The sequence below is a fragment of the Ricinus communis genome, chromosome 2, assembly GCF_019578655.1.
Source record: "Ricinus communis isolate WT05 ecotype wild-type chromosome 2, ASM1957865v1, whole genome shotgun sequence".
In the NCBI taxonomy this organism is placed as follows: domain Eukaryota; kingdom Viridiplantae; phylum Streptophyta; class Magnoliopsida; order Malpighiales; family Euphorbiaceae; genus Ricinus; species Ricinus communis.
In genome coordinates this window covers 33,760,571-33,772,263 of record NC_063257.1, presented here as the reverse complement: position 1 = coordinate 33,772,263, position 11,693 = coordinate 33,760,571, and the positions used below count along the sequence as shown (strand labels likewise).

At 28.1% G+C, this 11,693-nt stretch overlaps 1 protein-coding gene and 2 non-coding genes across 3 annotated transcripts; 2 read left to right on the top strand and 1 right to left on the bottom strand.

Annotated features, from left to right (window-relative positions):
• Window positions 1-450: 450 nt before the first annotated feature.
• Window positions 451-4,144, top strand: LOC8264495 (zinc transporter 6, chloroplastic). Its single transcript, XM_025156541.2, has 2 exons — window positions 451-1,287; window positions 3,678-4,144. Exons 1-2 carry the CDS (start codon window positions 583-585, stop codon window positions 3,990-3,992), a joined length of 1,020 nt encoding a protein of 339 aa, XP_025012309.2. The 5' UTR covers window positions 451-582; the 3' UTR covers window positions 3,993-4,144.
• Window positions 4,145-5,822: 1,678 nt separating this feature from the next.
• TRNAI-UAU lies at window positions 5,823-5,896 on the top strand. The gene has a single exon. It is a non-coding gene; the product is annotated as a tRNA-Ile (tRNA).
• A 4,689-nt stretch (window positions 5,897-10,585) lies between these two features.
• LOC112534027 lies at window positions 10,586-10,692 on the bottom strand. Its single transcript, XR_003078353.1, has one exon. It is a non-coding gene; the product is annotated as a small nucleolar RNA R71 (small nucleolar RNA).
• Between the last annotated feature and the right edge of the window lie 1,001 nt (window positions 10,693-11,693).

Here is an 11,693-nt window from a genome sequence, read left to right as displayed (position 1 = left end):
TTAATTAGATACTGCTGTTAATTAGTGTTAAAAATAAAATTTTATTTTAATTTAATAATAAAACTTATTTTAGATTAATTTGATATTTAATCATAATTTAAAAATTAAACTATAATTTTAAATAGTTAGTTTAGTCTTTCAACTAATAATAAAAAACTATAATTAATTTTATTAAAATTAAATGAGATTTAAATATAATAAAAAATATAATATTTTTAATATTAAATATATAACTTAATATAATAAATAAATTTAAAAATGAATTATATATTAAATTAGATCTCAAAACATAAATAGTATTTCATCCCTAGAGACAAAAGAAAAAAAGGAATTGAAGGAAAATTATTATAAATGGAAATCCCACACACAACACACTAGAACCATAAAGTTGACATTAAATACGTGGACCCATTGAAACCCCACTGCCTTTAAAACGCCCATTTTTAAAAAAAAATAAAAAATTTTTATTTTTATTTTTCTTCTTTAGAGACAGTCGTTCTCATAGTAGACTCGCACCATAATACTCCCAAAATAACACTCTCTCTCAATTCCCAATTTTCTACTTTCCAACCTCATTTTTCCATGGCCGCAGCAGCATGCGTGATCGACACGGCTCGAGCCGCAAGCTGCCGGGATACCGAAGCAGCAACCCATCTGAAGTTAATATCAGTTGGTGTAATCTTCTTTACTAGCGTTATAGGCATCTCTTTCCCAGTGCTCCTAGCCCGATATTTCCAAGGCAAACCTCTTTACGATAAGGCGGTTCTTCTGATCAAATGCTTCGCTGCTGGCGTAATTCTATCAACTTCTTTAGTACACGTGCTCCCAGATGCTTACGAGGCACTCTCTGATTGCCAGGTAGCGTCCAAGCATCCATGGAAAGACTTCCCTTTTGCTGGATTGGTTACTTTAGTCGGTGCTTTGCTTGCTTTGTTTGTCGACATAACTGCTAGTGCTCATGTTGAGCATGGCCATGGTGAAAGCAAAGAGGCTATTCTGGAGTATACTCCTGTTGGGACCCAGGAAGAAATTGTGGGGAAGAAGAGTGTAGAATTGTCAAAAATAGAATTGGGAGATCACAAAGGAAGAGAAAGAGAGGAGTATTTAGTGAAGTTAAAGCAGAAATTGATTTCACAAGTCTTGGAGATTGGGATCATTTTTCATTCAGTGATAATTGGGGTCACAATGGGTATGTCACAAAATCAGTGTACTATTAGACCTCTTGTTGCTGCTCTTGCTTTTCATCAAATCTTTGAAGGGATGGGCCTTGGTGGTTGTATTGCTCAGGTACTTTTCTTTTCTTCTTCTCTTTTTCTTTTTTTTTTTTCTTTTTCTTTTCCAATTTGTGCCCTTCAAATCATTATTACTACCACATTATCTTTAAAGAAAATGAAAAATCAATGGTCTTTAAACGATTAAAAACAATAGAAATTACATACTCATTTTCGATTCTTCTAAGTATGGTGGGGTTCCATATATTACCCTACTCTAGAAGATGACAATATGTTCACTAAAATCTTAATCCTGGCAGAGGACCACAGGAATTTGAATGTTTAGCTGATTAGAAAGTTCACTGTTCAGCTATAGATAAATTCAGTATGCAATTTGGTTGAACTACTGATTATATGTAAGCTTTATCTTATTTTAAGTTAAGAGTATAAATTCAAGTTTCTTTTATTATAAATAAGTATAGCGATTTCAACTTAACTCGAGACAACCCTAATAATATAGCAAAAGTTTATTTGCCTGCTAGTTCACAAAATGAAATCAATGGAGTCTATATACTTTAATAATGACATCAATTAATTATAATTGCAATTACTGTAATGGAATTACATCACTACTCACTAGCTAGTTAGCTAGCTTGAAGTGGATTACTGTTCTGAGTGGTGTTATATATATATATATATATATATATATATATATATATATATATATATTTTTTTTCTTGGCATATAATTATCAAATTGTAATTTTTTATTCATGATTTATATAAAGAAAAAGTAGTGCCAAAATCGCGTAGAATTGTGAGATTTCAAATTTGAATTTTTACTAAAGTTAATTAATTAAAAAAATAAATGAATAAAAAACACTTGTGTTCCCGTGACCCAGGTTCATCTAGGTGATCTTCTTATATGGTACTGGAATTCTCTTTTAGCATTTTATAGTCATTTTTAAATCATTAAAAGGGAAGTTATATTCATAGCATTTTATATATGATATAAATGGAATCAGAGTGACTTCCATGCAGCAACGGCTAACACATAGCCAACTTGCCAAATAATGTAAACTAGAGTTTGTGGTCACCTATTTTATTCTAAGATCATATAAATAGTTGCCAAACTTACAGCATAGATATCTTTATGTTGTTTTATACCTAAATTTTGAATATCTATGGAAGGATGCAACTGTCATAATCACAATCACAAACTATAGTGACAGAAAGAAGTGTATGAAACACAAGTTGCTTGCATGTACATCCACTCTTCTCAAAACTTGTTGGACGATGGTCATCACACCATAACTGGTGATCAAAATATAATATTTAAGTCCTTAAATTTTTTGATTTTGTTTTATTGATCCATTACTTTCTATTTTATTTCACTAAGTTCTTGTTTTTTATTTAATTTTAATTATATGCTATTTTAAATTCTTAAACAAGTCGAAAATAAAAATATAAAAGCTAAGTATAACAAATAAAACTTTTATGATATAGGAAAAGTCATTAATTGATGGGAAAAAAAAAGATAATGAAAATAAATTAAAACTTAGATGATTATCATAAGTTTCAGGATAGAGATTATAAAAGCTAAGTATAACAAACAAAATTTGTATGATGTATGAAAAGTCATTAATGGAAGCGGAAACAAAAAAAATATAATGAAAATAAATTAAAACTGTGAGGATTATTATAAGTTCTGGGATAGAGATGATAATTTGTTTTGTACCTGTGGATAAATCCGTAATTCAATTTAAACAGGACGGGAAATACCTGTTCCGCTACTAATGACGGGTTAGGGACGGGTTTAAACCATTCCGCGTCTTTTCCGTACCATAATCCGGTCTGAAACTATATCTAAAATATTTATATATTTTTTATTTATAAATTATAAGTAAATATATGTATTTATTAAAAAAATATTAACTATTATTTAAATCTAGACTTGATTCTTTCAATTATACTTAATAATAGTTTAAAAATTAAATAAATATATTTAAAATTAATAAAAATATATTTTTAGTATAAAAAATATATAAAATAAAGTATTATTCGAATTGGATCTGGCTCTGCTTAAAAAATTATTTTCTACTCTGTACTGACTCCGGTCTTTGACGGGTCTGCTTGGCAAATTCTAGGGTTTACCCAATATTATTTCAGTGCATGTGATGATTAAAATAGCTCCATTTGGAGATATATGCTTGATATGAAAAGTTGTGCGTCTAAGATTTAAAGGATTATCCGTTTCAAAAATTATTCTCAATTTTCCAAAAGACATAACTATTTATTGGTAATTCTTAGGTAATTCATAATCAAGAGTTTGACATTTTATTCATTGGCATTTCTGACATTTAAAAATCACCGAACCTGTATATATCAATGTAACTGTTGTTTCATTAAGTTTAATTTCTGATATGCTCTTGAATTATGTACCTCTTTCTGATACATGTACTTGCAGGCAGGATTCAGCATGGGAACGGTGGCTTATATGTGCTTCATGTTTTCAGTGACTACACCAATGGGGATATTGTTAGGGATGATCATTTTTTCATTGACAGGGTATGATGACAGTAACCCTAATGCTTTGATAATGGAAGGGTTATTAGGCTCCCTCTCTTCAGGCATACTCATATACATGGGTCTTGTTGATCTCATAGCTGTTGATTTTTTCCATAACAAGTTGATGACATCTGCTCCATGGCTGAAAAAGGCATCTTTCATTGCTTTAACTCTTGGCTCTACTGCTATGTCCATTCTGGCCCTTTGGGCTTAATACACGCTTTCTTGAATACTTTCCCCTTGGATTAAATGATATGATATTGGGGAAGCATGTAACTCTAAATCAACTGGTAGCAGCATATCCTATGGATTTCATGTGCCTTTAGTGATATGTACCGTAGCATAAAACTACTTTTCTTTCCCATATCTTCTCGTTTTTCTTATAATTTTTTCAAAAGTTCCTTGCTACTTTTGATGTATTGCACTTGACAATTGTACGAGTAACATATGTTCGGAGTATTTTATACTTGGACAATTAAACTGACATATATTTTAAATTATATGACCACTTCTTATCTAACATCATGAGATAATTATATCAATTCTCAATTAATTTACACTAAATTTTATTTTGGTCATATAATTCTTTTTTGCTTCATTACAATTATTTAATTTTAAATTGGGTAATGGATTAGTCACTTGTTTAAAATTTAATGGTTTATTCATCGAAAAAAATATTTAAATTTTTTAATAAATTTATAATATAGAATTTCTAATGTAATAAAATAAAATTCTTAATTTTGAAGCTTTGAAGTGAAATATTGAATTTTAATTTTTAAAAATCGATTTCAATGGACTAACGTCGTAGACAACTAACAGAAAATGCTCTCATATACCGTAAGCTCTACATACTCGTTATTTTACAATTAGTATTCAGATTTAATTAATTTAGGAGTTAGACACTCATTTAGTATTGAAGTTCTTGCACTAAATAAGAACTAATTATACATCCTCAAATAGATATGTGGACCTACAAGAAATATAAAGAAAATGATAGCTTAAATACAAATAAGTGCAAGAATATTATTAGTTGATGATTGGACACTTATTTCTTTTTTATTTTTCACTTTCTTTTTCCTTGTTTATTGTTATAATTACTTTTTACTTTAGAAACAATATCTTGATAAAATAAATGAAAATGTAATTAATATCGATTAATTAAATTGAAAAAGGAAAATATTATTGTAATAATTAAAAAAATAGATGATTAGAAGACAAGAAAAAAAACTATAATAAAAATTTATTATCAAAGTCTAGAGTATTTTTGAAACCTAAAGTTGGGTTTGATTTTGGATCTAAGTTATAGTGTGTTGGTTAAATAATTTGATGACTAGGATAATGACTTGTCGATTTTTTAAATATGTGTTAGTCTAACATTAGATACTTGAGACATAACACTATTTTAGCGAATTATACCACTAGATTTTAGATAAGTAACTAATCTGTTACTTAACTTAAAGCTAAATGACTGTAATAAAAAATAAAATAATCAAAATTGAATTTAGTGTAAAATTAAATGACTATTGGTATAATTATTTCAAACATTACAGTGCATTGAGACTTGCTAAGAGAAAATTTCTTTTCATTTCTTTTTTATTTTCTTTATGTTCTGAATTTAACATTTATCAAACCATTTTAAAACTAGATAATTAACATCTGTTCATTCAATGAATTTATCATTATATAGTATTTTCCTTTGTAATCCCTTATATCAAGAATATCAGAACTATAAACATTGCTTACGTTTGAAGAAAAGTATTTCATAAACAAGAAAATTATGTTAGTTCAAGTTTTTCTTTTGCTAAAAGGAAAGACAAAAAAAAAAAAAAAGCGATTCAAGTTTTTAAGAGGTTTCTTGCAACATGTTATATACCTAACTTTCAGCACAAATGAGCAACGTTTATGTTTGAAAGGTGAAATATAGATGAATTAGAAGCCATATACAGTTATGTTTCATGTCTCTGTTCAATTTTTTTTTATTGGAAATGAAAGTTCATATGGTTTAGAAAATGTTGTATTATATAAGTTAGCATATAAGTATTGTGGTCCCGTAGCTCAGTTGGTTAGAGCGTTGGTCTTATGAGCCGAAGGTCGCGGGTTCGAGCCCCGCCGGGACCATTTGTTTTACAAATTTTTTTCCTTAACTTGGATAAAAAACATTTACCTTGTATAACTTGGATAATTCTTTTCTAACCTATAACCCTTACCTATTTTTCTATCCTATAATCCTTACCTATACAACTTAGACAATTCTTTTTTAACCTATAATAAAAGAAAATTGGATAAAAAACATTTAAAATGTAAAATTATTTTAGTTCTTTTATAATAAATAAAATTTGGATTAAAAATATTTAAAATGTAAAATTATTTTGGTTCTTTTCTAACACAGGTTCGGGCTTGGTCGGGACTATTTGTTTTATAAAATCTTTTCTTGCTTATACAACTTAAATAATTCTTTTCTAACTTATAATAGATTAAATTTGGATAAAAGACAATTAAAATGTAAAATTGCTTTGGTTCTTTTCTAACGCGGGTTCGAGCGTCACCCAGACCATTTGTTTTACAGTTTTTTTCCTTACCTATATAACTTGGATAATTCTTTTCTAACCTATAAAAAATAATAATTCGGATGAAAAACATTTGAAATGCAAAATTATTTTTGGTTCTTATTAAAGTAATTCGAGGAAGGACTTCAAATAATATATTGGTATTATAAATTCAATTTAGATTCATAACACGTAAGATGTTAAATTAGTTTGTTTCTTGCTTTCGCAGTTTAAAATGCATTCCAACTTAGATTTGAGAGATTAAAGAATTATGAAAAAGGCCTGTAAATAATATATTGGTATAATAAATATAATTTCTTTTCTTACCTATACAATTTGGATAATTTGTCTTCCCTATAATATAAGCACTTTAAATTTAAAATTATTTTAGTTTTTACATTTCAATTTGAAATTAGATTTGAGAGGTTAAAGTTTGAGGAAGGACTTCAAATATTTTATTGGTATAGTAACTACAATTTGGATTGGAAAACTTAAGATGTTAGAATTACTTTCGTTCTTGCATTTTATTTTAAAATGAAAAATTATTTGGGTTGTTGCATTTCAATTGAATTAAATTTGAAAGATTATAGTTTGAAAAAAGAGTTTGAATATTATATTGGTATAATAAATGCATTTTTCTTTTATCTATACAATTTGGATAATTTTCTTTTTACCTACAATTTGGATAAAAAAAACTCAGAATGTAAGATGTAAAATAAACTTTGTTTTGGCATTTCAATTTGAAATTAAACATTTTGGTATTACTAAATATAATTTGGAATATGACTGAGGTGTCTAAGTTAGTACTTGCAAGTGCACGAACCGTTTTTATAGTAAGGGTAAGTTTACCATAAGGTTGATCTCTTAAGGAGTTATGGGGCCACTTATTATAAAGACTAATTATCAACACAAAATAATAAAAATAAATCATAAAGTAAAGTAACCAAACAATAAATAAATATGCAATGCAAATGCAAATACTTATGATTTAAAACTATATGCTAAAGACAGTATTTAGTCTAGCCATTTACTTAGTAATCTCCTTATTTTACTTGAAGCCTAGATCTAATGAATGAGACGGTGATGTGCATTTTCCTTTAGTCACTCAAACTAATGAAGCAACTAAAGTTTCTTCTACCAACATAGATTGAAGCAAAATTGGTGTCTCTAATACATTCAACCTAAATATGTTCATAACAATTACTATTGCTAAATTAATATGATGGTTAACTAACAATAATGACTGAAATTAATGAAGATATGAAGGTAAAGAAATCATTCATTAAATAAATAAATAACAAGGTTCATACAAAAGTAAAAAGGTTAAACTAAACACTTATGAAAACTAGTTTAACATATTTAACTAATGATCATGGTATTAAATAGAAAGACATAAAATAATAAAATAAAAGCTCCCTCTAGATCCATAATTTTTTCAAGTAGAAAGATGATTGGTCCTCACACATTCTTGAAAAGCTCCTTAGATCTTAAAAAGAGTAATGAAAACTAAAACTAAAGTATTTATGGAAGAACTGTGGAGAAAATAATGGTGGACAGATGCAGAGAGCAGATAGGAGAGAGCTCTCCTTCTCCTTTTAAAAGCTCCTTCTCCTTCTCTTTTCTATATATATATATATATATATATATATATGTATAGAAAAGAGTCATCCTCTAAGTAAGTCTCCCTAGAGATGTATACCAAATATAATTCTATCTATAAGTATCTTTAACTCCACCAAATACTATTCTATAAATAACTCTTAATATAGATCCTAATAATTGTATAGAAAGACTAAAATGTCTCTTGAGTCTTGTAATCTTTGGCGAGGCCTTGCAAATAGCAGTCTATATGTCTTAATCTTGGGCCTTGATGCGAACATGTCCAATTAAGCTTCTTTTTAAGTATTTAGCTCCATAGTTTCCTCTCTTGGCTAACATTATCTGAAAATAGATAACTAAGCTTAAGTGAGGTAAAAGCACATATTTTCATCATATTATATATAGAAATATATCATTAAAGCTCTAAAATATCCTTAAATATCTACATATAATTTGGACCTATCAATGACCACTTCAAATATTAAAATGGTTTGATCTTGCATTTCAGTTCATAATGTAAAATCATTTTGGTTTTTGCATTTGAATTTGAAAGTAGATTTCAAAGATTAAAGTTTGATAAAGAACTTCAAATAATATATTGGTTTAGTAAATACAATATGGATTTAAAACACTTAAAATATTAAATTAATTTGGTTGCATTTCAATTTGAAATTAGATTTGAAAGTCTAAAGTTTGAGTATAAGGACTCTAAATATATATCATACGTCATATTTTGTATATATATTTAGGGTGTTTTAGTGCTTTAACAGTATGTTTTATATACATATATGTGGGGTTATATGCTTATTATCTCATTTTAGCTTTATTGTCCAATCTCGGGTATCATTAGCTAAAAAAGAAAATATTGAGCCAAATACTTATAAATTGACTTAAATAAGACCGTTGTTGCCAAGACCTAGAATTAAGGTGCTTGCAATGCTATTTTCACAGGCCTGGCCAAATAATACAAGGTCCAAAGGGAGAATTAATTAGATCTTTTTAATTATGGACCATTATTAATTATTTATTTTTCTTAGGATAATTAAAAGTTGCTAAGAAGATAACTCTTAGAGGTTTTGTATTTAGAAAAGGGCTTTGCAAAAAGGAATCTCTACAAGTATTGAAAATCAAATACACAACTAATAGATACACAGTCTGTATCTATCTATTATTCATCTCTTTGTAATTTTCTCTACAATTCATATTCCACATACACAGTCTGCATCTATCCTTCAAGATCTAAGAAGTTTTTCAAGAAGTGGATAATGAGGACCAATCATCTTTATATCTTGAAGGATTTTGGATTTCAAGGGAGCTTTTAATTTTTTTTTTTTGTTTTAATGTCTTTCTATTTAATTATAATGATCATTGGATTAAATATGTCAGGCTAGTTCTCACAAGTGTTTAGTTTAACCTTTTTACTTATGTATGAACCTTGTTATATTTTTATTTAATGAGTGATTTCTTTACGTTTATAATTTTTTTAGTTTCAGTTATTATTGTTGGTTAACCATCATATTAATTTAATAATAGTAGCTGTTATGAAAATATTTAGGTTAAATGTATTAAAAACATCATCTTTATTTCAATCTATGATGGTAAAAGAAACTTTAGTTGCATCATTAGCTTGAGTAATTAAAGAAAAGGAACATCACCATCTCATTCATTAAATCTAGGCTTAAGGTTAAAAATAAGGGGACTACTAAGTAATTGGCTAGGTTAAATACTATTTTTATCATATAGTTTTCATTAACCATATCATTTGCATATTTACTTTATAGTTTATTTTATTTATTTTATGATCATTCTACTTTCTCAAATTATTGGTTTAAAGTGTTTAGATTTATTTTTAGTATTCTTGTGTGATAGTTAGTCTATATAATAATGGCTCTATAGTTTACTGAGAGATCGACCTCTAGGTGAACTTACCTATGCCATAAGAACAGTTCGTGCACTTGTGAGTACAAACTTATAGACATCAAATGCTGGAAACTGTGTCCAATTTTATATTGATTAATTATCAAATTTAGTGTCTTGTTTTATGTGTTTTTATTTTATTTTTATATTTTATTCTTAAAAGTTTTAAATCTGAAATTCTCTTTTGATTTGTATGCCTAATAGAAAAACTAGATAAGGTGATTCATCAACTCAAAATCTCTACAACTTGAGATCAGTTATTAAAAAGGCAAAAGAGGATCAAGAAGTAGAAAGTGAGTTTGTGCCTTAAAAGCTAGAAGAAGAAGAGGAATTTGAAGAGAAGCTAGAAGAAGAATCAGAAGAAGAGATTGAACAAATATAAATGATAAAAGACAAGTAGTAGTTGAAAGGCAAATGACCATGAAGGATTATGCTTGACCTATAATTGATAACACTACTTCATGCATAATTCTAGGTGATGCATTAATAACATTTATTTTATTATGCTTCCTTCATTATATGGTATATCTAGTGGGGATGCATTAACATTTATTAGAGTTTTATGCTTTAGTTCATGCATTTACATTATCTGGATTGAATGAGCACCAATTAAGGGATGTTTTCTTTACTCATTAAAGGAAAAGACAAAGGCTTGGTTAATGACCTTGCCTCTTTATTCTTTAAGAACTTGGGATAAGTTTACTAAAAATTTATGAGTAAGTTTTACTCACATAAAAAAACCAAATACTTAAGAGCTGAAATTTTTAACTTTTATCAAAAGGATATTGAGTCCTTTCATAAAGCATGAGATCGCTTCAAATAACTTTTATTACAATACCCGCACTATGGATACTCAATTCTAGTGATTAATCAATTATTTTATGATGGATTAACATGACAATATCAATATATAGTTAAAAATACAGTTGGGATAAGAAGACAGCCTACAAAGTTCTTCAATCAGGTTTCTTTTGGCCTTTGTTATTTAAGGATGCTCATTTACTTTATGCAAAATGTGATAAATGTCAAAGAAATGGAAAAATTGGTAAAATAAAATGCCTAAACTTTTAATCTTGTGGTTAAATTGTTTGATGTGGGGCATATTTATGGGACCTTTTTTACGAGACCTTTTTTACCTTCTCATGGCTATAAACATATACTTATTGTTGTTGATTATGTATCTAAATGGATAGAAGCAATTGCTACCTGAACTACTGATGCTAATATTGTATGTAGATTTATTAAAGTTAATATTTTTACCAGGTTTGGTACGCCTAGAGTAATCATTAGTGATGGGAGAACTCATTTTTACAATAAGGCATTTGCTGCTTTACTAAAAAAGTACGGAGTAACTCATAGAGTAACAACTCCCTATCACCCAAAAATATCAGAATAAGTGGAGGTAAGCAATAGGCAAATTAAGTTGGTGCTTAAAAAATTAGTTCACCTATCTAGGAAAGACTTGCCATTTGTCGATTGAATTAGAGCATAAAGCTTATTAGGCTATTAAAGAGCTAAATATAGAGTTAACCAAAGCGGGAGAAGAACACTTATTACACTTAAACGAGATTGAAAAAATGCATAGCGAGGGATATGAAAATGCCAAACTATATAAAGGAAGAACTAAGAGACAACATGACAAGAATCTACTTTGTAGTTTTGTCTTAGAATGAAAGTTCTATCATTTAACTCGCGTTTCAAACTTTTTCTAGGAAAGCTTAAGTCAAGATGGAATGAATTTTTAGTAGTAATGATATTTCTCCATGGTGCGGCGGAATTATGCAAGAGCAATTCAAAGTGAATATCCATCATTTGAAGCCATATTATGAAGGAATGACTTATGGACATGAAGT

What these genes read in the sequence shown, in the direction of transcription:
- LOC8264495 (XM_025156541.2), top strand. Translation starts at nt 583, where the DNA reads ATGGCCGCAGCAGCATGCGTGATCGACACGGCTCGAGCCGCAAGCTGC. An exon ending in TTGGTGGTTGTATTGCTCAG is followed by an intron (nt 1,288 to 3,677) that starts GTACTTTTCTTT and finishes ATGTACTTGCAG; the next exon opens with GCAGGATTCAGCATGGGAAC.